Source organism: Crinia signifera, chromosome 6, assembly GCF_055691185.1.
Source record: "Crinia signifera chromosome 6, ASM5569118v1, whole genome shotgun sequence".
Classification (NCBI taxonomy): Eukaryota; Metazoa; Chordata; class Amphibia; order Anura; family Myobatrachidae; genus Crinia; species Crinia signifera.
In genome coordinates, this window is record NC_139222.1 from 260,743,770 (window position 1) to 260,771,749 (window position 27,980).

Sequence of the window (27,980 nt, forward strand, 5' to 3'; positions counted from 1 at the left end):
CGCCACGCTTCGGGCTCGGTGGCTCGCTGCGCTCGCCACACTATTCTATTCTCACTCCACGCCCTAGTGGATAGTAGGGCATGAAAAGGTCGGAGGACGCGTACCGCCGCCCCTCGCGGGCTCGCTGCGCTCGCCACGCTTCGGGTTCACGTTGATGGCGGGGTGGCGTCAACTACTTTTGGGGGGACATTTTTATGTTCAGGGTGTTTTTGCCACATTTCCCCTTGTTCCCTATGATAATTTGGGGAAATTGATCCATTTAACATTGTTTCCTATGGTAAATCGCGGTCATCGCGGGTAAATTGAGGCATTTAACATTGTTCTCTATGGGAAAATCGCGGGCGATGGCCACGATTTTACCCCCGATGCCCGCGATTAAAATCGTGGGCGCCCAGATAGGAAACAAGTACCGTGATGGCTAACCTTGACACTCCAGCTGTTGTTGAACTACACATCCCAGCATGGACACTTGATCCTTGATGAAGCCGCCGAGATAAGTTGGCGGGGAAACGCGTCGATCCTTAAAAGACCCCTGCTCCTAAGGACTAGCCGGCCGGCCTCCTCCTCCAGCCGAATTGCCTCTGCACTTGCAAACAAACGGAGCCTGGTATATCCCCCATAAATCGGGACACAGGTTTGAGGAAAACTAACTGTGGAAGCTTCTTTGTATATTCCCTATACCACTGGAATCGGTTATGTGGGCACCTGTGAATATGCCATTGTTTGCCGAAGCGCATGTTTACTAATCTCTCATTAACAGACTGACTGCATGGAAAAAAGATTTTTGTTTTTTACTTTCTCTGGAGAGTTGACTAAATCAAGTTGGAACTAATCCATGGCAAAATTAACCCTAACCCACTAATTCCTAGGGTGCTGTTGGTACTTTGTTTTTAGTTTTTGCGCTCATTCCCACTACTTTGGTGGGTTATACGTATATATATATATATATATATATATATATATATATATATATATATATATATATATATATATGGAAAACAAGAAATATAGAGAGCGCTTTTACCACCTAATGGAACTTCCACCAGTTGTAGTCATATACAGTACAATAACCCAATACAATGTATAATCATAAAACCAGAATGCTTTATTTATGTTTCAAAGACCACATCTGGACATTGTATCCTTTTCGGAAATACGATATCAATAACCCGACGCATTTCGTCTTAAAAAAGACTTCATCAGGGGTTTTACACTAGGTGTGATTTCAAACGCTTAAACTTGCGTGTTACACCTTCAGGGTTTGCAGTCTGTAATAACCTTCCCCTCAGTGGGGCAGATTCCAAATATCCGAAGTTTCCCCAATTGGGGTCAAAAAGTACACGATGTATCCACAACCTTCTTTATACCCCTATTTAGGGCGCAGGCACATAAAATTTTAAATTAGAGGGACCATCCCATTAATAAAGAACTGTCGGCGAGATCTGTGCAATGCAGATGGCCTGAACCAGCATATCTGGTTCACAGTATCCGATGTTCAGCTGTAGAATGGATACGGTGCGTGTGGGTATCAGCAATAAACAGTTCAATTTCTATAAACAGCTCAATTTCTGATCTACGTGGAGAATGCTGGACAAGAGCTGTCTGCAGACATCTTATGAGATCCATTTTTTTGATAATTGTGCATATTAACTGCTTCTTATTTTGTGTTTTTTCTAATTTTATTTATATATATCTTTCTTGAGTGTTTATAAAACAATACATGTTCTTTTTAAAAAAACATTGAACTGGCTATTTCTTTTGCCTAAAAATCCCGAGCGCTGCATTTCTGTGTCTGTGTTCTTGTCTTCACGGGGATTGGTAGTCCCTAATGGTCAGCAGCTGGGTGCATTAGGCCTATTCATTAATTAACTATCCACTAGATTGGTTGTCATTAGCGCTACTTCACTTTTTTTGACATCCCAGCATGCCCTGCTACAGTTTTACTATTTAGCCATGCTAAAACTGATGCAGGGCATGCTGGGATGTGTAGTTCAACAACAGTTGGAGTGTCAAGGTTAGCCATCACTGGTTTAGAGACCATCAAATGATTTTCTCCTGCACCGCCGCATACAGCGTAAACATCCACTCACATTTGCACAGCAGGGGGGCAGACTTGCAGCATGCAGTGTTTTTCCTGCTTTGAATCAGTCCCTAAGAGCAGAGAATATAGACACTAAGGGGTACATTTAGTAAGATGGGAGTTCTATTGAAGATGGGATGTTGCCCATAGCAACAAAATCAGATTCTACTTCTTATTTACTTAGCACCTTCTAGAAGTCAATAGATAGAATAAGTTCCTTACCATTCATTTACATTATATTTACAGCGCACTGTTATATATGTATGTGTGTGTGTGTCTATAAAGAATGATGCAGCCTACAATTGTAGAAGGGTGATAACAAATGTACCATTGAGTAAAAGTTTTCCTTTTGATCATACTGCCCTCTTGTGGATAGAATTATTATGACAGACTATCGTGATAAATGTTTAGTATTAATAGCAGCCTATGGTTATAGCTTTGGTGGTTTATGGGCCTGATTCAACATAGCAAGCACATCAAAAAAACACACAACTGGGGAAAACCATGCTGGGGCAGATGTAACATGTGCAGAGAGAGTTAGATTTGGGGGAGTTATTTTGTTTCTGTGCATGGTAAATACTGACTGCTTTATTCTTACAAAGCAATTTAGATTCCAATTTGAACCCACCCCTCCCAAATCTAACTCTTTCTACACATGTTACATCTGCCCCACCTGCGCTAAAAGATGCTTTTCCCAGGTTGTGTGATTTTTTTTTTTGCTTTGCTAACCCTGCACAACACTTTGAGAAGTGCTATTCAATATTTTCAGATGTACCAAACTGAAATCACTGAATGTTCTATAAACATTGGTCAAGAATGAACTTCTGCATAAGACCTCATAAAGCAGTAATATCATCATATAATCAGTCATCGGGAATAGCGGAACACGCCTTACCTTCTATAGAGATAAATAGTCTCCCAAAAACTGTAACATGTTCTTTTTCTTAGTTGTACTTTCACTGTAAGATTTGCTCAGTTCTTAATTAGCTCCAATTGGTTGATGTGTCAGTACTTGACATATACAGTACCATTCGTCTCTTGCAGGCAAAATAATATATCAGGTTTTGTTCACGATTTTATACTTGGTATTGTCCTCGAAGGATCGCCAGTTCTTTGTTTGTGCTTTCTCCATTGGAACCAAGATTTGTATGTATAGACTATTTTGCTATAAAATATATTTTTTCAGCACTGATATAACTCTGGTTAAACACATCATGGCGGTCAAGGGATCTGTAAGCTGTGGATCTTTTGCCATGAACTCTTGCCCCTTCAGATACTCCAAATAATAGGATCATTAGTGTTTTACACTTTTCACAACAAATCATGTTTCCAGATGTCGTCGTTGGTGCACATGAAGGAGAGGAGATAAAACGTGGATATAATAAGAGTCATGTGTGAGATATGTAGGCACTTCTATACAGAAGCAATTTACTGCCTGCTTAGCAGGGAATAAGTGTATTCATCCGTCCTGAATCATGAGACTGTTCACCGGGCAAAGCTCTCTTCGATTTACTGTTGTTTTAAAATCAGTAACATAATGACTGCTGCAAAAACCCAGCAGAGCACCACTGCAGCGGACATCCCTAAAAATAACATTTGGCCTTGTTATGATATATTTAGTCCTTTGTGACTCATTTGTGATTCAGTCCATTCAGTAAAAATGTCATGCTGTAGCAAGCTGAAGCCGGAGACGAAATAGTAGAGAGAGAGACAGAGCGAGAGAGAGAGAGAGAGGGAGGGAGAGAGATTATTAATAAAACTCCAATATTGTAAGAACAATACAGATAATAAAGTAAAGGGGCTTCACAGGGGGATATGTGCTGAGCATTCTGGGCGGTGCTAGATTGCTCAAAACGCTCAGCAAGATCGCTCAGCAGACAGCGATGTGTCAGCGCTGACCGATCTGTCATATCCAGTGTTCTCTGGTGAGAACATCGGACCTGCCCGGCAGCGATGATAGATTTATCCAGCATGCAGGATATAAATTGCCGGGCAATAGTGCCTCGCATCACTGTCGCTATGGTTCCTACACATGGAGCGACGTAGGGGCATTTTCTAAGCGATCTAGTGAGAATTTACCCAGTGTGTAGGCCCCATTACACATGGAACAATAGGATTTCCAATTATTTGGTGCAATATACGTGTTTGCATTCCTAGCTATTAAATCCTGCAACAATGAAATAGACAATACGTTTCATATATGACTTGTGTTTTTATTTATTCAAAAAAGCAACATTTAAAAAAAATTGGGTTCCGCACACTGATACTGATTAGGAGTTACGTGCAATTTTTTTTAAATGCAAATTGATTTTGTGATCTTTAGCAATCTGAGGATGTATCACAGCTTAGAACAGTGTTGGCTAACCTTGACACTCCAGCTGTTGTTGAACTACACATCCCAGCATTCCCTGCTACAGTTTTACTATTTGGCCATGCTTAAAGTAATGCAGGGCATGCTGGGATGTGTAGTTCAACAACAGCTGGAGTGTCAAGGTTAGCCATCACTGGCTTAGAACATTTCTGAGCTTTTCCAGGTCGGCTGCATCTTAGCTGCTTCTCAACTACGGCTAAAAAGGAGTTACTGGGTGGCAATGTGGCTCTTGCACGTACAAGAAGCGTACAGTGGAGGTTACCGTGGGCATGCTGATAGAGTTTTGGGATATTGCGGAGGTCCTGCACTAACGATGGGAATGGCGCAAATGCAGATAATAGTACTTTTACATATTTTTTCAGAAGTAAAGGGCTGGGTACAGTGCAGCTGTCTAGAAGCGGCCACCTCAAAATACAGGCGGTAACCGGAATTGTGACCTCTTTATGGGCCAATCAGCTCCTATCTCTCATTTTTCAAACCCAGCCTGTGACATGGCAGTTAGGAGCTGATTTTGTCACTTTTTGAAGCTTGATACATCCGGCCCTACAGCATGTCTGACTTAGAATCTGGGACACTATTTCCTTCAGTGCCATCTTTCATATGTGTTGTTCCCTGTTACTTTCAAATATATTTTGGATTTCACATTTTGTTATATGATATTTAAGTGTAACCATACTTAGTGTATATACAACCTTAATAGCCCTTCTAGAGGTGATGATGAAGACAATGAACAAGACCCTGTATACTTTTTGTTTTCCAGACAAATATCAGTGTACTTTAAATTGCCTAAACCTCGACATATGCTAATCTCTGTCTTCCTGAACATAGGGCCCAATTAATGCATGATCGTACGGCTGCACATTTGCAAAGCAGCTGATTATTGATACATTGCACACGCATAAGGCCCGTAGTCCTGCAACAATTTCTATATGCTCGTCGTTCGCTAAGTGATTGACAGGAAGTAGGTGTCTGGGGGTGGAAACCGGCTGTTTAGTGGGAGGGCTAAGAAAAAGGCTGGCGTGCCAAGGACAACGCTGGGAGTGTCCGGGAAAACACTAGGCGGGCCTGAGTGTTTTAGGGGAGGGTGTGTGTGACATCAGCTCCAGGCCGGATATAAAAACAGGAAGAGAAAGAATGTCACTTTTGTGGTGCGCCTCAAAATGTTCAAATAAAAATATAACTTTTATTAAGACTGTGAAAAAATTAAAAACAAAAAGAGAGATGTGAGAGAGAATAGAAATCGAATAGTGTGTGATTTAACCCTTTGAGTGCCAATATCTCTGTGAGAGATGTGCAAAATATCTGCAAAAAAATGCCGGCGTCGCTCACATTTGATATATCAATTCAAATAATATATGTTGTGTAAAAAAAAAAGATTCTATTTCTTATATAAGGTAAATATTACAGGTCATTGTGATGAATACAAATGTTTGCTTGCCAATTTTCACCTCTATTTTGACAAATTCACTAGGCACTCAAAGGGTTAAAATCACTGGTGGTGGCTCCCAGGACGCTGTGCATATTGTCATCGCTTTATTAAATAAAGGTTTCAAACTCCTGGCACCCTATTTAATTTCTATTGAACTTGACCTTGTTGCAATACACCCTCTTATGCTGGGTACACACCAGAACGACCATGATCATACGACCATTTCCCTGAAATCATAGGATCGTCCCACAATCTGTTGGATTACACAATCTGCACACAATCTGCACACAATCTGTACACAGTCGAAGGGAATTGACACATCCTTACTTGTGCAGGTAAAATCTCCAAAGCGACCAAACGTCGGGCGGTGACGCACGTTGGATCAGAATCGCATGGAAGACATGCCCAATTCTGCTTTTTTTATATACAATCGGTCGAAATTGCATTGAAATTGGGGGAATTGAGCCCAAATCTTTCTGGTGTGTACCCAGCATAAGATAGTGTAAATAATTTGTACTAAACTGGCTACAATGTTGCAGCCCTGAGTGAGCTTGCAAGAGAGTTTGTGTGCATTTAATGATACATTCAAGGTAACAATGTTGCACTGTCCTCTAACAAATATAATACTGGATCAGTGGTGAATGAAACTCGTGGTGTAACTGCAGTTTACACTTAACGGGAGACTCTGGATATCAGTATTCAATATCAGGTCACACAGTTTTAGTATAAGATGCAGTCTCACAGGTAAATCTAAATTGCTACTGCTGGTTTGTCACACAATGCCAAAATGTACTAATAAGGTCAGTGTTTCCCCCCTCAGTATGGTATATAACAATAGTAAATAGCCTGGTGGCAGAGGGTACAGGTGTTTGGGGTGAAATGATCAGCACCTACAGTGTGACTACAACACTGTGTGTCTAAGCAGGCCCGGCGAGAGGGGGGGTCAAGGGGGACATCTGACCTGGGCCCCAAGGCTCGGAGGGGCCCCATGATCATTGGGCACAAAAAAAAATGTTTTTTTTTTATTATGCTGTCTGCTCTGCCGCTGGCTCGGAGCAGACAACAAACATGCAGAGCGATCACTCTCTCTCCCCTCCCCCGGTTACCTGTTATCTGATATTTGCCATCTAGCTGCGGAAGCCAGGGTAGGCAGAGGATGGCTCTGCTCCTGTATGCTGCTGAGCATGCACATGCAGCAGGAGCTAAAAGAAGATGGCTGCCCCCTTACAGACTACACAAAGATGGCCGCCCCCCACCAATGAGAAGCCAGGGTTTCCTTCTCCAGGAAATATAGAATACAGAAAAAGGGGCGGGGCTTAACGGAGGAATGTGAGGAGAAGATTTGCAGGAAAAAGGTCCAGAGAACCTGCTTAATGCCTACTCCACCTTTTTAATTAACCAGGTAAGTGCCATGGGGGAGGGGAGAGAGTATCTATCTATTTGTCTATCTAACACGTGAAGAGGGTTTTCTTATTTTGAGGGGGCCCGGAGATGTCCATGTACTGGGCCCCAAGATTTCTGTTGCCGGCCCTGTTTCTAAGACAGTGCAAGACTGGCCTCTATCTACCCTAAGAGCGCCAGAGTAATTCAACACATACAATTATAAGACTACGGGGTACTGTTCTGCCCCCACTCCGCTAAATAGCTGGCGCGCGCTTTGCAGAACAGCTTAGTCAGGGCCAGTCCACCGGGTGTCCTGAGACAGTTTAAGTATCTTTAGTTTAATGAGCTGACCAATCATGGGGCTGATACTTGCGTGCTGGGACCGTCCTCATCACTGGTCTGGATGTATCCACTGTATGTCAGGCTACATAATCGAGCCCTGGGCTCATCAACCTGATCAGACAGAATCCATCGATTACCGATGGTCCGTATCTGATAAATAATAAATAAATTGCTTTTACTGTATATAATATTTGGAGGCGCACCACGAAAGTGACATTCCTTCTCTTCCTGTATTTCTGCACAATTCACATTAAGGACAATTTATATGATTAAGGAATCCTGATGATTTGGCATCTTAAGTGAATGCTGGCCGCTGCACATTGGCAGCCGTGCGATCATGGTCAGAATTGGGCCCATAGTGTACAAAGCTCGATTGGGAGGAAAGTATCAATAACAATATGTATTGAGAACCTAGTGCCTGTAAATGACCAGGGTGTGGTATAGGGTTCCGACAGTCGGGATCCCGACAGTCATTAGCCTGACGTCGGGATCCCGACTGCCCGGACTCAGACAGCATGGTGAGCGCAACAAAGCCCCTTGCGGAAAAAAAAACCCATTATATTGCACAACTTAGAACATGACCCATACAGTAATTAAACAATTGTACTATGCTGGAGTAATATAGATAATATAAGACTTACCCAGCATGTGATCTAAGACCATAATATAAACGCTAAAGAAAAAAATAAGAACAAAAATAAAAACTAAAATAAAAAGGGAGAATAAAACGAAAAGAAGGGTTATTTGCACATTTTTGTTTAAAAGAAAGTATCAGTAACAATAACAAGAGTGAAACACTAACATGGGGATGTAAGTAAATATGACGGTGTTCTCATGCAGTCACTGTGACACATATACATACAGTACCAGAAGACAAAACTTTCAGCCTAAATAAAAATTAAAAGATTGCCCCCTTACAGTAAATCTGCCCTCCCATCGCTGCATACATTGTTACCGGTGATTCAGACACGATGGCTGGGCTGCAGATCTGCAGCCCAAGCGATTATCGTACACCGGGCATGCGCAATGCACATGGGGGGGGTCCCCCGAGCCACTGCGAGGTAGGGCCGCTAATGTCAGCAGTGGCCTGCATCTCAAAGTGACCATCGCATCGCTGAGTAATTATAGACTTACATGACAGTTGCGAATAAGGTGAAATCCATTCGATGGTGAGTGATTGTGAATGGTTTTCCCGCATTCGCAGCCATGCACAGAGGCGGGGGGAAAACTCTGATGGGGCAGCGTTTACCTGGTCACCGGGCTGCAAAGATTCGCAGTCCAGCAATCAGGTCTGAATCAGGCCCCTAACCAGTACATACAGTAGCCTAACACCAGTGCAGTACAAATCAAAATGTAGGCCATCTTCACATATAGGCAGGGCCGGCGCCACCACTAGGCAGGACTAGGCATTTGCCTAGGGCGCTGGCCACTGGAGGGCGGTACCGAGCAGCCGAGGTACCAGAAAGCATCCCTTCCTGCCCGGCATCAATCAATGCTGCCCCCACGCACGCTGCCCGCTCCCTGCTGCGGGGAGTTCAGCGAGGACGTAGAGGACTCGCAGCACCCGGAAGCTGTACATCGCAGCAGGTACAGCGCCCGGGGGGGTGCGGGCGCCCGCCGCAGTATCGGCCACAATCCCCGCCGTGCCGTAGTAAGTATTGTCCGCACCCTCCCCCCCTCTCCGGGCGGGTGGGAGGGCGGCGGGGGGAGTTTTGCCTGGGGCGGGCGGGGGGCTTGCACCGGCCCTGCATATAGGAACACTGGGCAGGGAATTCAAATAGGGACGGATTGGAACGGGGGGAATCTGCCAGTCAGTGAATGGCTACTAGCATGCTGATTTGTGAATGGCTGGAGCTGTTCACCAACCACAGTGCAGCATCCTCTCCCTGTCTTCCTGAGTGCAGCCAGACAGTGGATGGCTGTCAGGATGGAGTGCTGTGGTTGGCTGGAGATATCCAGCAATCATAGTGCTGGCTGACAGTCGCTGTGTGGAGAGAAGCCGGCATGGGACCGCTGGAAAGGTAAATTCTGATCTATTTAGTTCCGTAAATGGGGGGCATGGGGCACCACCACTCGCACATGCCTGATATGATGACAGCGCATGTGCAGTAACAACCTGAAAGTAGAGTGATCACATTATCGATCATTTTTCTTCAAGGACATTGCAGCAATGGGATTCTATCTGTATGGTATAACTCTACAACAGTTGGGATTCCGATGGTCATTTCTCTGACATCAGAATCCCGACTGTTGGACAGGGGTGAGAGTGCATTCAAGCCTCTTGCAGGCTCACTGCACTCCCGATGCTGTGGGCTCAGTGGCTCGCTGTGCTCTCCACCTACTCTATTCTACATTTATGGGGTTCCCACAAGGGAAAGTAGACCATGTAAGTAAGGATTACGACTTTCAGGCTGGATTCCGATGTCAGAGAAACGACTGTCAGAATCCCGACTGTCATGAGTCATCTGGCACCCATCCTATTAGCGCCCCTGCCCCGGGTCGTGATTAACGTTATATCCCAGCGATCCCTCATTTACTAGTGCTGAAATTATAATATTTGGGACCAATTTCCGAAAATGAATATTATACCAAGAGTATGATATGGTTACACAATCCACAGATGTAAGTGCTGGGTATCTACACACAATAAAAACAAAGGCAACACACAGGACAAGTACCGATGAAAGTCAACAACGTGACACAAAGCATCTCATGCCTCAGTGATGTAACGTTACCTTTTCTTCTAGTTCTTTTATTTGTCTCCTCTGAAATTCTAGTCTTTCTTCCAACTCCTTTATTCTCTGAAAGACAAAGTGCATTAGTACCGTGACATGAGGTCATGGTTTGTGCATTCCATTCCCTTCTCCCGGCCTAAGTATAGAACAGTTCTTTTTACAATACGTACTTATTCTAACATTTTTGTTTTAAAACGTCTTGGTATTTTTAGGTGCATACTCTGGTTATTGAGGAATTATTCAGTATGCACTGCTTTGACTCAATGGTACACTTTTAAGAATGTTGTAGGGGACAATCTATGTGCTCACTAGTCTCAAGGCCCGTCGAACGGACGGGCAAAAGCTTATGCTTATGCAATACTCAAAAGTTTTGTAAAGTGAAAACGTTTATCATTTAATGGACCCTTTTAGGCTTTTAACCCCTGCGGCGGTACGCCCGGAAATTTCTCAGGCTGAGCTGCGCTTCAGGAGTAAACTTCACTGTAAAGAAAGGTTGCGCCAGTGGTGCCTAAAGCGGTGAATCGCTGGTGCACCACCATCCCTCTTGTTGCTGATTCCCCCCCTCTTGCCGATCTTCCCCATCGCTGATCCTCCCCATCACCGATACTCCCTGTCGCCGCTCAGGGAGGATCAAGACTGTTTGGGGAGGATCAGGGCCGCCTGGGGAGGTTCGGCCGAACTTGGCCATTTGTTTGTTCGGAGCGTCCAAACCTAGGAATGCCAGAACACCCAAGCCCTCCCATGCCTCCCCAAGCGGTCCTGAACTTCTCCATGCGGCCACAAACAGCCAAATCCAGCAGCAGCAGCCCCAGGGGAGCAGGGGCTGATGCAGAAGGTAGCGGCTGACCCTTCTGGTGCAGTACAAACCTGCCCTGGTAGATTTGTCCTGCCCTAGGAAAACCCACCACACAAGGGTTAAGGGTCCACTTAAGGGAGTCTGTTTATTATGTTGTATTCAGTGCCGTCGAGAGGAGTGGGTAATTTTTGCGCGGACTCAGGTTCCGTGTCCCCCTCCCCCGCTGCAAAGAGCTGGCAGTGGGAGTAGAGAGCAGAGGCTGCCGCAGCAGCACAGCCTCTCTCCCGGAGAGACGCAGCCGGCACACAGCCCGCAGCCCCTGCACTTTTTTACAGGGACTTGGCCGTGCCCCCTACTGTTGGCCATGTCCTTCCCATTCACCATGCTCTTTATTTTGTGGGCCCAGCGGCGATTTCAGAGGCCCTGGTTGTATTCAGAAAGTCATAAGCTTTCCAACGACATATCACAATGCATGAAAACAACAGAAATAGCATGGACCCTTATGACAACACCCTTAAGGAGTCATCTGATTAATCCCAAACTTAAATTGATTAGATGAAAAGGTAGTGTGCAAAGTTTGAAGAAGATTAGTTCAAGCGTTCCAGAGTTATCGTGGAGCACAAACAAACATTGTTCAATTATACTTATGTAGATTACCGGCGTGACCAACTGTAGCAGCTGTAACAGCACTGACCAACTGTAGCAGCTGTAACAGCACTGACCAACTGTAGCAGCTGTAACAGCACTGACCAACTGTAGCAGCTGTAACAGCACTGACCAACTGTAGCAGCACATATTAATAAGCAAACATCAACATCCACCCCTTCAAATGATCTTCAGATCTCTACGTGTGTTACTGGGGTTCAAGACTGCTGACAGACAATTTACCTTATTCTGGTCCCCCAGACGCTGCCCTGCAAATGCCAAGTCGACCCCCACCACGCACGCTGTGCGCCCGGCATGCAAATGGATGTTTAAAATAAACATCCATTTGCACGCCAGAGGGAAACTCCCACATCTTTTGATGGTTGCCGACCATCGAATGATGTGGTGAGTGCACGCATATCTAAAGTGACTCTCAGGTCCAGTGATGTCAGCTGGTCGCCCCTGGTGCCCACGTCACCGGGTGATTACCATGGGAACTCCCAGTATTTTCATGGGAAAGCCCATGAAGCGATGGGCGTTACCATGGGCATGCCTATCCGCCACCGCCCCACACCCCCTGCCCACTATCTTAAGACCGTGCAAGTGGCAAACAGTCTGTTCGCCGTGGCCGCACGCTCCCGGGGTATGCACATGTGCAGAAATGCGGCTGCGCATGCACATATGCCCACCATCAAACCCCTTGCAACCAAAGGGGACCGAACGAACAGACCAGAATGGGCCAATGTCTCGTCAGAAAATCAATAGGTCAACACCAAAAGTTAGATACGTATTAGTTAGACATTGACAAAAGTTAGACATGCATTAGTTAGACACTGACAAAAGTTAGACATGCATTAGTTAGACACTGACAAAAGTTAGACACGCATTAGTTAGACACTGACAAAAGTTAGACATGCATTAGTTACGCTGACAAAAGTTAGACCTGCATTAGTTATGCTGACAAAAGTTAGACATGCATTAGACATTGACAAAAGTTAGACATGCATTAGTTAGACACATGTCTAACTAATGCATGTCTAAAATTTGTCAATGTCTAACTACTGTAGTGCATGTCGACATATCGGTGTCGACCTCTTGACGTTGTCTGTGAGCTATACCACACCCGTTTACTGCTTAGAAATCTTCACCTATCAAGGTGTCACAAGCTTTTAAAACATGAACGTGTCTCAGCCCGGAAAGCAGAGCATGGAAGATGTGGTAGGTATTACGGACTCATCTGGCACTACTTGGTTTTGTACCTGCTGTGCATGTTGAATGATCTCCATTCGCTCACGCAGGATTTGGGCGTCTCTTTCCCGCAGTTCGCTCATCACCTGACGCTTCCACTGCTCCACCGCGCACTTCAGCTTCTCCTGCTCTTCTTCCGAAAGTATGTGGCACATCTTGGCTCCAGTCTCCTGCTGTAAGGCGTCATACAACATGGCCTCCAGCTCCAAGATATGCTTGTTAAAAATAAAATATGTTCCTCAGTGTATTAAAATGACAAACACACTATTATTCAAGCCCCAAAGTCATGTACGGCTCTCCGCAAGTTACCCCAGCCTTGCCTTTTACTCCGATCTCCTAGCTCTGGGCTTCGTCACAAGCCTCAATGATGTTGTGACCCGGGAATGCAGAGAGCATGACATCACAATGCGTCTACGAAAGTCCTTCCTTTGACAAGCAACAAGGGACACCCAGATCCGCTACTGTTCATACTTATAATTTATTGATGTGCTAAAGTTTCACTGGCCATTAATGGCAAATCTGTCTATCTGCCCCTATCTTATAGATTGCAAGCCTTAATGAGCAAGGTCCTCCTAAGTTTTATGCTTTCCTTCTTTGACCCTACTATTATCTCCTCACAATTACCAATACTGAGCTCAGCCAGCACTGCTTCTGTGGGTATTATGACTGCATATGCTGCAATGGGGATGTAGTCAGCATCCTAATGGTCACAGTCCTGACCATCAGAATACTGGCGATGGGATCCAGACCGCTTTACATGCTATCAACTTGAAATGGTAAGTACGAAGCTTAGGCTGTAGTAAGCTGGGTTTAGGGTTAGCCTGCCAGCGGTGGGTGTTCAGGATAGGCTGCTGAAGTGGATGGATAGGGATAGGCTGCAGGGAGTTGTATTACTCTAGAACAAACTCTCTAGGAGAACTTAGGACTCCGTTCAGTTGTAAAACAAAAGTTGTTTTAACAGGAAGTCAATTGCTTAGTGTGCAGTGTAATCTGCCACTGAACAATATATGGTTCCTATTTTCTGAATATTATATGACAACCACTGGTAATTCACAGTGGTCTAAATATTCCGAGCTGGTGGAAGTCAGGGTAGCCACAGTGTCTAACTGGACAGCCCAGGGTGTAGTATGTTTGGCTTGGGGTTCCCCCTGGCCTCATGAGTCTGTACCTGTCACCCCGCAAGCATAATAGATACCCCATTGCTTACCACGGAGGCCAAACTACCTTTGGCGAGGCAGGTGCAGTGCCTCTGAGGACTATGGTGCCCACTGCTACCCATGCCACCCTCTTCCTGTCACCTACTGTTTTTCCTTTCCACACACTGCCTCCCCCTATCACCCCTTGCCTCTCACAGTCACCCTCTGCCTCTCCCTGTACCCTCTGCCGTATTGCATATTATGAACTTGGGGTGGAGCAGAGCTGCCCAAATTATATTTTTGCACCTGGGCCCACAACCCACAAGTTCTGCCACTGGCTCACCACACCCACATTTACTTATGGAGTTGTAACCTTAAATTTGGAATTACCCTGTGAGCCTGATCCAATGATTTTTTCCGGAAGTCAAGCTCTTCGTCCAAGTAACCCTTCTGTCTCGTGAACAGATCCTATGTGGGAAACCGGTAATCATGAGCAACGTAATCTAATTATACTTCCCGCAGCCTCATAATAATCTCCCGCTACTACACTCTGCCGCGACTCTTACTTTCTCATTCTCAATGTCCACCATCTTCTGCTGCAGGGCGGACTCCGTCACCTCTATCTGCTGGAGCCACTAAAGAGATAAAGGTATAAATCACATATAAACTCCATCCTAAGACACTGACGGAACATGCACTATACAGCGCACTTACCTTCTCTGCCAAATTCAGGACCGTCCTAGCCTGGATTACCACCACCTGCTCTTCATTAGCCAGGTTCTGCGCCCAAAGTACATGACAGCCGTTATTGTAATGCCGAGAAAAACATTTTCTTAAAGAACAACTCTGGCTTCAAACTAAAGAATATCTGATTGGTTGCTGCGGGGAACACCCCAACTTCAATAGGACACCCGTCTTAGTAAATTTACCCCAGAGAATTTTTTGAAAAGGGCCGAGCAGTAGGGCCGGGGAGTGCAGAATCATTATTGATTTTATTTTTTTATTAACCCTGTGAGTGCCGACGTTGCTGTGAGAGATCCTAAAAATATCCGGTAAAAATGCCGGCGCCGCTCACAGCGACTGTTCTTTTTTTGGTGGTGCAATATTTAACTAAACTTCCATCCATGGACTCGGCTGTATTTGTATTTATTTATACTACAAGAACAGTTGCTGTGAGCTATTTGGAGGATCTCTCACAGCAATGTTGGCCCTCGAAGGGCTAATTCACGGAACTCCCCTTAAAACCTTTTTTTCCCCATTTTGGGCAGAGTTGTCTTTTAAGAAAACCAAATTAAGGGAAAAGCATTATAATAAAGCAAAGCGTGTTTCCTACACCACCCTGCCAAATACCTGTCCCCCCCGCCCATGCTTTATCCCCTCTCTAACATACACGAGCACATCCCCTCACGTGCGGCCGAAGGGGAAATAAATCATTCGATGGTCACTGACTTTCTCTCCTGTTCGGTAATAAAAGTAAGTGTGAACTGTCATGTGATGGCAGCTGCCCACCCCATTGCAGGCATTGACCCGCCTGCGTTTCCAATGTTTTATGGGCATTGCCCTTCACCAGCCCCCTGTCCACCACCCTCTGGAGCAAATGGCCCGGCTAGTGTGAAACTTGCCAAAGCCGTTCGCTCCCAGGGTTTGCACATGCGCAAACCCCAAACATCAGGGAAGGGAGCGGAATCGAACAGATGGGTCTGAATCGGCCCCTTTGTTTCTCTCCACACTCTCTCTCTCCAATGTTTGATACCTCTTACACTTTGTTTTATATGGATGATTGGATATTGTACATCATGACCTGAGAGCACTGCGAGGAAACAGTATACAGTGCTGAGTGTACATTAGTACATAAGTACCGTTAGAGAACAATTCTCAGTATATACAGAAATCAGCGCTTTCATTTTTTTTTTTATCACTTTCATGTTTTTAACCAATCAGGTGTGGGTAGTCTGCAACCATCCTGCCAGTGATTAGGTTGTAGCCAGTCTGGGCAATGACCCTGCTGGGGCTGACCCTTTACATGTATGCAACAGTTCTATACACAGCGGGAAGACACGAGACAGCTAGAAGATGCGCAATTTAGAAAATGAACATACACTTACGGCGTTATCCCCTAGAATGTCCAATTTCCTCATCAGCTCGCAGACAATGATGTCCTATAATAAATCAGGACACAGTCATCAGTACAATGACTAGTACATAATTACTGTATTACTCTGGAATCTTTCAAATACAGACTCAAGACTTTCCTGTTTACTCAAGCTTTTCTGAAATTCCTTTAAGTATAATTTATAAAAAAGCTTTTCTGTACTTCATTGTTCCTGTACTGTATTATATTCATTCTATCTGTTAAGGGCCTTGCGTCCTATTGGAGAAAGATCGCTATATAAATAAAATTGTTATTATTATTACTCCAGGAAAGCTGACGCACTTACTGTCACTCCTTCCGCTTCACAGTAAACCTGCAGGGGGCTCTTCCCTTCTGGAAAGGGGAAGTGATGAAAGTTCATTGCAGGTGACCGCCGTTCTCTCTCCTAGCAGAAGAAAGATTTTTTACTGTGAACCATAGTTGCCTCCCCTCCTGCATTCTGCAGGAGACTCCCTGAAATAGCAGCAATCTCCCTCTCTCCCTCATTAGTCTAGCAATCTCCCTCATGTCACCTAGCCCACATTACACTGTTACATCATAGTTACCTCCCCTCCTGCATTCTGCAGGAGACTCCCTGAAATAGCAGCAATCTCCCTCTCTTTCTCATTAGTCTAGCAATCTCCCTCATCTAACCTAGCCCACATTACAATTTTACATCATAGTTACCTGCCCTCCTGCATTCTGCAGGAGACTTTCTGACATAGCATCAATCTCCCTCTCTCCCGGATTAGTCTATCGATCTCCCTCATTTCACCTAGCCCACATTACACTGTTACACCATAGTTACCTCCCCTCCTGCATTCTGCAGGAGACTCCCTGAAATAACAGCAATCTCCCTATCTCCCTGATTAGTCTAGCAATCTCCCTCATCTCACCTAGCACACATTACACTGTTACATTTGGGGGGGGGGGGGGGGGGGGGGGGGAGGAATGAGAGACAGATACATTTACATTGAATAATCAGCGCCATTTCCCAGCACTTTACCAAGTACAGTAGCTCTTACTAACTGCTTTGGGGCCCATCTACATTTGGAGATAAGTCATTTTACAAGATTCCTCTTAGATGTACCAGTACACACCCACGCTTCTAGGTGCCACGTTCACAATCTCTTTTCATAATCTCTCCATTTATGGAACTAGACATGCTCTTTAAGTGGAGCATGACACGCCCCCTCAATGGGGCTCTGTGCAAAATTCTGCTACCAACTATAATCTCCCTGAAACTAGTTTTCAAAAGTAGGCAAGTATGCTATAAACAGCACCCAATCATAACTGATGCAGCCATAATCAAGAATAAAGATGGGGTTCTGTAGGTGTAATTGGCCAACTGACCATTAGGACACCCAATGCTGGGCCTATGCAAACAAATGGACCAATGGTATTATTTTTATTGAGCGTCTTTGGATAATTTGCAAGTGGTCAGGGCTACGTACAAAATACCAGATATTAATAATGATGGTTACTGGATCTAGCAAATCCCTTGAGATCGGCCACTTACTAACACCCTATGTGACACGGATTGGGGTTTCCTTCATTGCTCCTACAGGGATGACTATGCCTTACGCTGCTGGTGAACTCAGGGGCTGGAGGAACTTTGAAATGTAATTTGCAGAAGTCTAGCACACTCAGCAGGGTGGGTACTAACAATGGGGGGATTTCTTTGTAAGTTGTCTTCAAGTTGAAGGGACAGGTGCAAAGGAAATGGAATGAAATTAAAAAGAAACAAAAAAAAAAAGGTACTTGTTTCCTAGCACGGCCACATATCTTGGCCATCGGGGGTAATTTGAGTGGCCTGCGACGCGACCGACGCGATGCCCCCGATTTTTCCATTGAAATGCATTGAAAACAGTGAAAAATCGGGTCGGTCGCGTCGTGTGCAGCTAAAAATGCTTAAATGGGGCGGCGGTACGCGTCCTCCGACCTTTTCATGCCCTACTATCCACTAGGGCGTGGAGTGAGAATAGAGTAGTGTGGCGAGCGCAGCGAGCCACCGAGCCCGAAGCGTGGCGAGCGTAGCGAGCCCCGCGAGGGGCCGCGGATACCTTCACAGGTAAACGCGTCCCTTCGCGGGCTTCCCAGGTGTCCGCGTCACCATGGACACCTGGGAAGCCCGCGAGGGGACGCGTATAACTGTGAAGGTATCCGCGTCCCCTCGCGGGGCTCGCTTCGCTCGCCACGCTTCGGGCTCGGTGGCTCGCTTCGCTCGCCACACTATTCTATTCTCACTCCACGCCCTAGTGGATAGTAGGGCATGAAAAGGACATGCCATTACATTGACCTATCAGTCCCTGTCATGAAGCTGGACGGAGATTTGAATTTGGCCACCCAGCTGTGACGTCTGCCCCCATAATAAGTACAGTACACAGAGGGGGTGATTCTGATTGGCAAACTCATCTGTTCGCACGGGGAGTTCGATCGATGGTGAAGATCTACGCATAAGCGAATATGCGCATGCGTAGGTATTCACTGCGGGCGCCCACAGAGACTTGCATAGTCTCCAAGGCGCTCTCACTGGGGGGGGGGGGGGGTGGCTGCAGGAGGCACCCTGCATTTCCTGGGTGTACCTCAAAAAAGCTGGGCATCCCCATGAGAACGGGGGCGGCTACCTACCTTCCGGGGATTGAGCATCTGACGTTACCGGACATCAGCCACCCGCCCTGTTCTCGGAGCAGGGCGCCGCTAATCTAAGTCACCAGAGAGTGACTTAGATTAGCGAGCAGGGAGTTTAACTATTGGCCAAATGGCCTCTAGCAAAAGGGCGCCTACAGGGATGGTTTGACAAGCTGCTCCTACTGGGGGTGTCAGTCCCCGGGTACAGTTTACAAATGGAAAAAAGGTGGGTGGAGCGCTATGAGCAATAAGTGGTTAACGATATTTTTAGAACATGAAAAATTTATTCTTTAAAAAATGTTGTTAAATTGTGCTATGCACTTGGTTGGTATATAATAATAATAGTAGAAACAACGTTTTGCACAGTAGGTAAATAATTACAAAAATACATTAAAAAGAAAAAATGTACATTGATGAGGAAATAAAAAGTTGTAAAACAAAGGGTCTGATACTTATGGTCAGAAGTCCCGTTTACCCCAGAATGGGGAGACGAAAATGAAGTTGGAGTGATCCTGGAATTATGCCTCAAACTGTAGGATTTTATGGGAGTCCATGAGACCTTGCCGGATTGTTGTTTTCACGCTGGAGGATGTTGTTATAACCCCTGGTGGAGTGTGGGGAGTCCTCAACAATGAGGATTACTAATTCCGCATCATTGTTGAGGACTCCCCACACTCCACCAGGGGTTATAACAACATCCTCCAGCGTGAAAACAACAATCCGGCAAGGTCTCATGGACTCCCATAAAATCCTACAGTTTGAGGCATAATTCCAGGATCACTCCAACTTCATTTTCGTCTCCCCATTCTGGGGTAAACGGGACTTCTGACCATAAGTATCAGACCCTTTGTTTTACAACTTTTTATTTCCTCATCAATGTACATTTTTTCTTTTTAATGTATTTTTGTAATTATTTACCTACTGTGCAAAACGTTGTTTCTTATATTATTATTATATACCAACCAAGTGCATAGCACAATTTAACAACATTTTTTAAAGAATAAATTTTTCATGTTCTAAAAATATCGTTAACCACTTATTGCTCATAGCGCTCCACCCACCTTTTTTCCATTAGATTAGCGAGCGCTACAGAAATCATTCGGTGGTCGGTGACCATCGAATGATTCTGGGTCCACATGCAAGCCTGCGCATGGATGTTTATGAAAAACATCCACGCGCATTGCTGCAGGGAAATTCGTTGAGTAGCGGGGCGGGCGTTCGCAGGCCGCCATTACATGGCTCGCAAAGCAGCAAACTGCCGCTGCGTTGCGAGCCAACCAGAATCAGGGCCACAGCCCGATGTCCTATTATATCTGCCGCAGGGCTGACCCGATGCCATTGACAGACACATCCCTGGTACACACTTGCCGACTTGCCCGCAATATATCAATTGAGCGAACGATATACAGATGTAGCGCCGCGTCTCCTGTGCGTGCATCCCCTGCTGGCGGCTGGTGAATCCACTGCCAGCCCCTGCAAAGACAGCACGCGCTCCATCTGTATATCGTCAACATTGTTATATGCACTGAAGTCCCCTTCGCTAATACACCAAATCCTATTGTACCAAACATAACAGCAATTCCATCCAGACCAATCCGCGGAGCCCTTACCTCCAGCTCCAGGATCCTGAACTCTAGAAGTTCATTCTGGTCTTTTGCATCTTGGACATCATGCTTGAGCTTGGCTTCATCTGTCTCCATCTGTTTAATCTGCAGTGGACAGTAACGGGTTAATCTAATATTGATTTGCATGTAGTATAATATACACGGAATGTGCGCTGCACAGATATAAGGATACTGGAGCCGGCTGAGGACTGCTGCGACACAAGGGAGTAACACACAATCTCTGTGCACCAGAGTGCAATTAGGAGTTGTGGGGGGTGTGAGTTGGGGTGGTAATATGTCCACCCCTCCAGGGGAACCTGCTCTGATCATCTGTGGATATGCCAGGGACTGTATGTTCTATATGGAACTAAAATCCCAAATGGGGTGTTACTGTGCATGCACCGGCCCCTGCAAATGTTCAGAAGAGCAGGAGCAGTATCGCCGTCATCGCTGGACAAGCAACTCCCCATCTTTGCTGGACCAACAGCCTCTGCCAGGGGTGGATTGGCCATAGGGCTCACAGGAAAGAGTCCCAGCGTGCACACCTACCTCTGAGATCTGTTTTATTTACTGACATGTGGCCCTGTATTACAGACCACCGCACTCACTACACTGCGCTGTCCCCAACCATTCTGTTATTATAAATGTAGTACAGCGACTCTGCCATCCAGTGATGTTGCCATGGCTACACAGCATGCTATATCTCTACTGCTGCCCATGTCAGGCCACGGCCACAAAATTTCCCAAGGCCACTTTTAGTTTCCAATCCGCCCTGGCTGCTGCACCTCCCACAACCACTATATAGGGTTGCATTTGGAGCACTTTACAGGTCAAATAATTGAACCATATTGTACGCTAACTTGGCTACTAGTAACCTTATATTAAACAACAGGTGGGGGAATGGGTTAATGACAAAATAATTCATTTTTCATTTTCATTCTTTGGAATAATTCCTACAAAAAAGAAAAGTATATAAATCATCATAAATCATTTGAAGATAAACCATCTCTGATGGTTCTCTCTTACTTTATCCACTAACTCCTGGTTTCGTCTGTAGAGCGCCTGCTTCTCTTCTATCCACTTCATGTCCTGGAACAGAGAAGACGTGCTGATTTTATGCCAATGTATAGCCAAATACTGCACCCTGCTCAGACACACAATATCCTCCCTTCTATATAAGTGGGACTATCCCATTCTAATTCTTCTATCAGTTCTCTGCAAGCTTGCCATGGGCAGGCTAGATGGGCCAAGTTGTTCTTTTCTGCCATCAAATTCTGTGTTTTGTCTTTTGATTTTTCATTACAGCCAAAATGCTCTAGATGGGGCTGTGAGGCTTTATCCGTATGTTTTCCCAAGCTGGATTTCTCGGGCTGCCTGTTTGCAGGAAGCAGTTATACTGTACCGGTATTTCTGTAGATGTTCTTATTTTCTTGTCTTTACTTAACAAAACCAACATACAGCAAATAAATAATGACCATGGGTAAAGCAAATACAGTATTCAACCAAACATACTGTAAAGCAAATACAGTATACACCTAACATAAATCTAATACAGGATACACCTAACATAAAGCAAATACAGTATACAAGCAAACATAAAGCTAATACAGTTTACACCTCATATTAAGCCAGGGTTGTCCAAACTTTTTGCGACGAGGGCCAGATTTGGTGAAGTGTAAATGTGTGGGGGCCACTCTGCATGTTACGGGAGCAAGCTTCCCCCTTGCTGCCCCCCTCCCCAAACACTGCTGTCACTGTGATTGTGGAGTAGGGTGATGTACGATTGCAGAAGCAGGGGTAGGAATCCAAACACATCTAACTGTGGTGGCCGGCACCTCCTCACTGCTGCAGACAGCAAGGTAAAGGCGCGCTCGCCGGGGCCCCACCTTTAGTGTCCTGTGCTGTGCTTCCCACATCTGATGCTCTGCCCGCTTCCAGCTGGAGGCTGCGGGCCACTTGAAATGACACCACGGGCCGCAATTGGCCCCCGGGCCTGACTTTGGGCATGCCTGTATTAAGCAAATGCTGTATACATCCAAACCTAAAGCTAATACAGTATACAACCAAACATAAAGCAAATGCAGTATACACCTAACATAAATCTAATACAGTATATACCTAACATAAAGCAAATACAGTATACACCTAAAATAAAAATAATACAGAATACAACCAAATATACAGAAAACACAGCATGCAACCAAACAGGAAACAAGTATAGAACCAAACAACAAAGCAAACATACAACTAAACATAAAGTAAATAAAGAATACAACAAACATACAGTACAGCAAATATGGTATACAGCCAAAGTGAAAATAAATATAGAACCAAACATAAAGCAATAACAGTATTTTTACACTGCAATATAGATCTCACTTTGAAGTAAAACCCCACCCAAATCTAATTCTCTCTGCACAAGTTACATCTGCCCCACCTGCAGTGCACATGGTTTTGGCCATCTAAGAAGGATTTTGTCAGAAAGAGTGAACTAGAATAAGGCCCATAGTTTCCTCTTTTCTCTTCGCCGTTGCTTTATTACTATTTTAAAATATTTGCAATTTCAAAGATTACACAGTACCATTATTCATCTATAATGTATCACAATAGTGTATTTTAGTGCAGAGGAACCTTTTTATTAAGCTAAGCCATTATTAGCTGTATTCTTAAATGAACATGTGATGGTAAAAATACAGATGTCTGCATCTACCCCGGATTCTGCTGAACGAGATCCCCCCCCCCCCCCCCCCAGCCCCTTTGTGTGCTTTGTGTATTACCTCCATTATTGTGCACATAAGGAGCCTGTATTACAACACAGAGTTCTTAGAACAGCGGATTCATTTACAAAGCTTTGATCAGAACCGCGCATCTTTGTGATATCTGTGGCTTCATAGCCATATCAGTGCGTACATTCAAGCACATCTCTGCGTGTTCTCTGGTTTAATCATCTGAAGCTATGATATTCTGAGGGATGTACATCATACATGAAAGAACAGTGTACTCTTGAAGAACAAGGTAAATGAAAGTAAGAAGTCAAAGAAATGATCAAAAGTTTCATATTCAGCTCTAATAAACAAACCTCAGTACTTACTTAAATTAATTTGTCACAGTCATTTAACATAATAGGGAGCTGGTTCTGAATTGAGGAGAACACCCCATTCTCATTGGCAAGCAAATTACTGGGAGGAGGATTGTGACCTCTGCAATGTGCAATTTCAATACGGGCCCATTGCTAATGTGAACGGGTCAACCCAGGTTGACATTCCCGAGTCTTGGACCTCGGAATAAAGCAGGGTTGAAGACCAGGGTAATTTGCTTTGCAGTGAATACCAGGGAAGAGGGCGGTGGGGATGGGGCATCAGACTGCCCCTGGCAAAACGAGTGTCACTTTATACAGTGGTAAAACCATGTTCTACTGCAGGTGGGGTAGATGTAGGGTTTGCCATTGACCATTCATTGTTACAAACCAACAATGGTAAAATGCTGATGTTAGATAGTTTTGTCAGTGATGGTACCTACCCCTGATGGTTTTTATTTGACTATATTTTGTGCCAAAACTTGGAGCTATACTGGCCATCAACACACCCAAAAAGCCCCACCTCCAGCACATTCAGCACACCAATGGCCATCCCTAGGTAAACTTAAAATGTGCAGAGAGATTTAGATGTGAGGAGGACATGTGCAGTGTAATAAAGCTGCCCAGTATTTCTGGGTTACAAACAATTATCCTGCATGTAAAATAAATCAACATAAAGCAACATGGCTTGTTCTGGGTGCAAAAATATTGTTCTCCTTTGCTCCCACCCCAGAATTCCCCTCTATGTGAATCACTGAACCAGTTAATGTCAGAATAATAAGGCAACAAAAAGCATACATGCTAGTGCTCTGGAAGGAAGAAGAGATGTTGTGTACAGAATTAGTGGCGTGTACTATAAATGTTTGTACTTGATAGTTAAAATGGACTGTACATGACTGTAGCACACCGTAAGAATGAATTGTTCCCACTAGATTGTTAGCTCCTCTGAGCAGGGCCCTCTTCCCTCCTGTTGTCAAAACCCTCTTCTCCTCACACTTCGCTTACAGCTCTCGCCTACTCAGCGGCCATCTTTGTCCGCATACTCTCCAGATGGTTACGGCGCATAGACTAGTACCACCTTATAAATAAAATATAATAATTGCAAGCTGACAGCACAATATTAATGTATGGTCATACAAAAGGCCAACTCATGGGGTCAGGTGGTGTCAATGCCTAATTTCTCCCAGCATATAATTTCCATAATCATAATTATAATCATGCCCACTGAATTAATATAGTCAGGGATAAATAATCTTTTATCTCACAAATGTCATGTTTGGACTCTACAGGTGCAAAATTACACTAGCTATCAGATGACAGTTATTAGAATTCCATATCATATTGCACCCACATGTTATTACAAATCATAAGCTCCCACTAGATTAGGATACAGCAATCAGAGGGGCGTGTCTATAAGCTAATGAAAGGAGGTGAATGAATGGTTCTCTGGAAAGCACCTGAGCCAGTCATCGGATACTGTAAACAAAAGCTAGTGATACCAGGGGAAGACAATAGGATCAACCCCTCCCCCTAGAAAGTTTTCTTGGGAAGCAAAAATACAGTTTTAAGTTAGTTGTTTTTGGAACCTGAGCCAGTCAAGATGCAGTGCAACAGTCCTGGAGAAAGATTGGATAAGATTGGACACATGGCTTTGAGTAACGTATAAACTTGTAGGACAGATTGTATTGTGTACTAGGACCCCGGTTATGTAATATGGATTATGCTAGAGAGTTTAAGAGTAGTTAACTTCCATTCTTAGTTTGTCTTCAGGTGTTAAATGCATAGGCCCTGAGTATGTTTACCGATGGTTTGGACAAAGAAAGCTTCTGTCTGTAGTTGAAGGTGATCTGTGTGAATGATTTAGCTAGCCTGTAGTTCATGGATTGTATTGTGGTTCACAGTGGCTATGTAGTAGGCAGCAGTCGGTAGATTGTATAGATTGGTTTGTGTAAGGATAAGCTGTAGTGATTGTACTGGTTTGGGCATGGTGGAATGCTGAGACTGTGTGGGCAGAATGTGTGGACATGTTCTGCAGGCTCCGGCCTACAGGGAAGCCACTGTTGTGTCCATGTATGGGTGTGGGGCTGAAAGCTTTTGGAGTGTGTTGTCTGACTAGATTATCTAGATAATCGGATGTGACTTTGAGAAACATGTGCTGTGAGGGTAGTCCCTATTGTCTGGATTCTTGGTGTTTGAATGCATGTGTAAGGCTATGCAAGAACAGAGTGCGAGTGCTTTGTGTGGTGTCCAGTAAGAGTGTCTGGATAGACTATCTGATGGAGCCTACGTATATGTAACAAATGTTGATAGCATGATGCTCGGATGGTGTGTGTGTAACGGCATAGGATGTGAGTATGATATAGCAAGGCCATAGATTGTATGTGCCAGTTAGGTGTTCTGTACAGAGAAGTACATTGTAGCTTAAATGATATTTAATTGTGTATGCTGCAGGTAAAGTGTGTTTGCTGAATGTGCGAGTTATTGTAAGGATTGAGAGTATCGTATGATGCAAGCTAGAGGTAATTTGGAATAAATGTTGTGGAAAGAAATTATGAACATACAGTCAGTTCATGTGTGATTGCCAGGCGGAAGTTATTAGTCTTTTGTTAAGGTTTCCTTTGTGTGCCATGTAGTGGAATCTAAGATGGCCGACAGTTACCATAAGATGTGTGAATGCCATGCGGCGGTATCTAAAATGGCGGACACAAAGACTTGGTATCACAAAATGGCTGCTTCTTCATAGCAACGCCCCCTCCCAGCACTGTAATTCACATACACATTATATAACACTGAGGTTAGCTTTATTTAAGGATGCTGGAATATAGAATCGTTATCATGTATATATACTTGTATTGTTATATTTTGTAATCCATGATACAGTTTCATCAGTTTACACTTATAAATAATATTCATTGGTTATAAATCTGGACATTCAATTATTGGTTGCGTGCGAAATGAATAAATTAGATAGACTTTGCATATATAAATAAATTATAATCCATAGTGGGAAAGAAGGGTGCGTGTGCTCCCTGTTAACCAGAGCACATTAGAATGACACCTACCTGCCCCTGCTCAGACATCGCTTTCTCTAGATCTTCTATTCTGGTCTGATGGCGAAAAATATCCGCTTGTAGCTGCTCCCGAGTCTGCAGGGAATCACACATAAGTAACACATCACTCTGGAACATTTATTTGCATTTGCTACAAAGAGGGTAAGCCCGGTGGTACAGATGGCATAGATAGGAGGTTGTTGCTTTGTAGGGCATAGAGAGACAGGGGCCTGATGCTTGCAGCTTGATGGGAACCGCCAAGTGTGCCGGCACCGGCCAGTGCAAACAGACTTGTTGATGACGGGTGTGATAAGCGACGGTGAGGAAGGGCGGGAGCCATGCTGCAGCTCTCACTAGCGATATCCTCCATTGTGTATGTACAGATGACCGAGTACATCGCTATGGGAGAGTACATCTTTACCAATATAGGGGGTAATTCACACCTGCACGCTAGGCTGCATACGTCGCCGAATGCACCCACCCCATGTACAAGTCCCCGTGCAAGGATACGAGCGGATGTGTACGCTTACACATCTGCTTGCATGCGCCCGCACAGAAGAAAAATCATTTGATGTTACTCACCATCAAATTATTATTTCTCTGTTCATTATGAAAATTAAGCCTGGACTTACGTTTCATTTGAACGCCTCCCAGTGAATTGGGTGCAGTTCCGACTGGGCGTGCCCACGAAGATGCGCCCACCGGGTTTGTGTGCGCGCCCATGAAACGCTGGGCGGACCCCTGTGACCACCCCCAAAGGCAATTGCTCGGGGGGTTTGCAGATGTACATAAGCAACTATGCACATGCGCAGACTCCCACTATCGGGGTTGAGGCCGGTCTGCGAAAAGGTCTGAATTGGCCCTATAGTGTGTACACACTAGACGATATGCACGATAATTACATTAATTATGGTCATTATCGGTCAAATCATAACGAAAATCACCTCATGTGTACGCACCTTTAGACACTGCCTCCACACGTTTGAGGGGCTATAAAGTTGGTATTGGTGGCAGTGTGGGGTTGGGGGAGTGAATATGGTTGGAAGTTTTGTCTAGGGTGCTGAGAAGCCTCACACTATCCATGTTTGGAGTCATGGTATGCCGAGGGGGCGCACATTTCATATGGCTCCCTTTAGCGGTGGTTTTAAAGAGCAGGGGGTCCTGTGTGTACCCTCCATGTGTGCCCCCTCATCTCTGCCATGTTCCCGTGAGTAATACCTATGCCGCATGTGCAGTTCTCCAGAGACTTGATGCTCTCCAAGTTTCCAGTGACAAATCTCTACTGCACATGTGTGAATCACCGGGAAAATGGCCGCTGCGCCA

At 44.8% G+C, this 27,980-nt stretch overlaps 1 protein-coding gene across 9 annotated transcripts in view; it reads right to left on the minus strand.

Moving 5' to 3' along the window:
* Nucleotides 1-27,980, minus strand: part of JAKMIP3 (Janus kinase and microtubule interacting protein 3) — a 144,179-nt gene that overhangs the window by 20,118 nt on the left and 96,081 nt on the right. For 5 of the 9 annotated variants that reach the window (XM_083149457.1, XM_083149463.1, XM_083149461.1 and 2 more), the window contains 12 exons: nucleotides 26,670-26,753; nucleotides 21,558-21,620; nucleotides 20,538-20,636; nucleotides 16,604-16,702; nucleotides 16,265-16,324; nucleotides 14,880-14,945; nucleotides 14,732-14,800; nucleotides 14,556-14,633; nucleotides 13,041-13,244; nucleotides 10,341-10,406; nucleotides 8,247-8,309; nucleotides 3,575-3,758 (listed from right to left, as the gene is read on the minus strand). In XM_083149457.1, the coding sequence (XP_083005583.1) occupies nucleotides 8,259-8,309; nucleotides 10,341-10,406; nucleotides 13,041-13,244; nucleotides 14,556-14,633; nucleotides 14,732-14,800; nucleotides 14,880-14,945; nucleotides 16,265-16,324; nucleotides 16,604-16,702; nucleotides 20,538-20,636; nucleotides 21,558-21,620; nucleotides 26,670-26,753 (939 nt within the window). In that variant the 3' untranslated portion in view covers nucleotides 3,575-3,758; nucleotides 8,247-8,258. Of the gene's footprint in view, nucleotides 1-2,975; nucleotides 3,388-3,574; nucleotides 3,759-8,246; nucleotides 8,310-10,340; nucleotides 10,407-13,040; nucleotides 13,245-14,555; nucleotides 14,634-14,731; nucleotides 14,801-14,879; nucleotides 14,946-16,264; nucleotides 16,325-16,603; nucleotides 16,703-20,537; nucleotides 20,637-21,557; nucleotides 21,621-26,669; nucleotides 26,754-27,980 lie in introns of those variants that run through there. The other 4 variants (XM_083149462.1, XM_083149460.1, XM_083149458.1 and 1 more) reach the window with 2 other exon arrangements.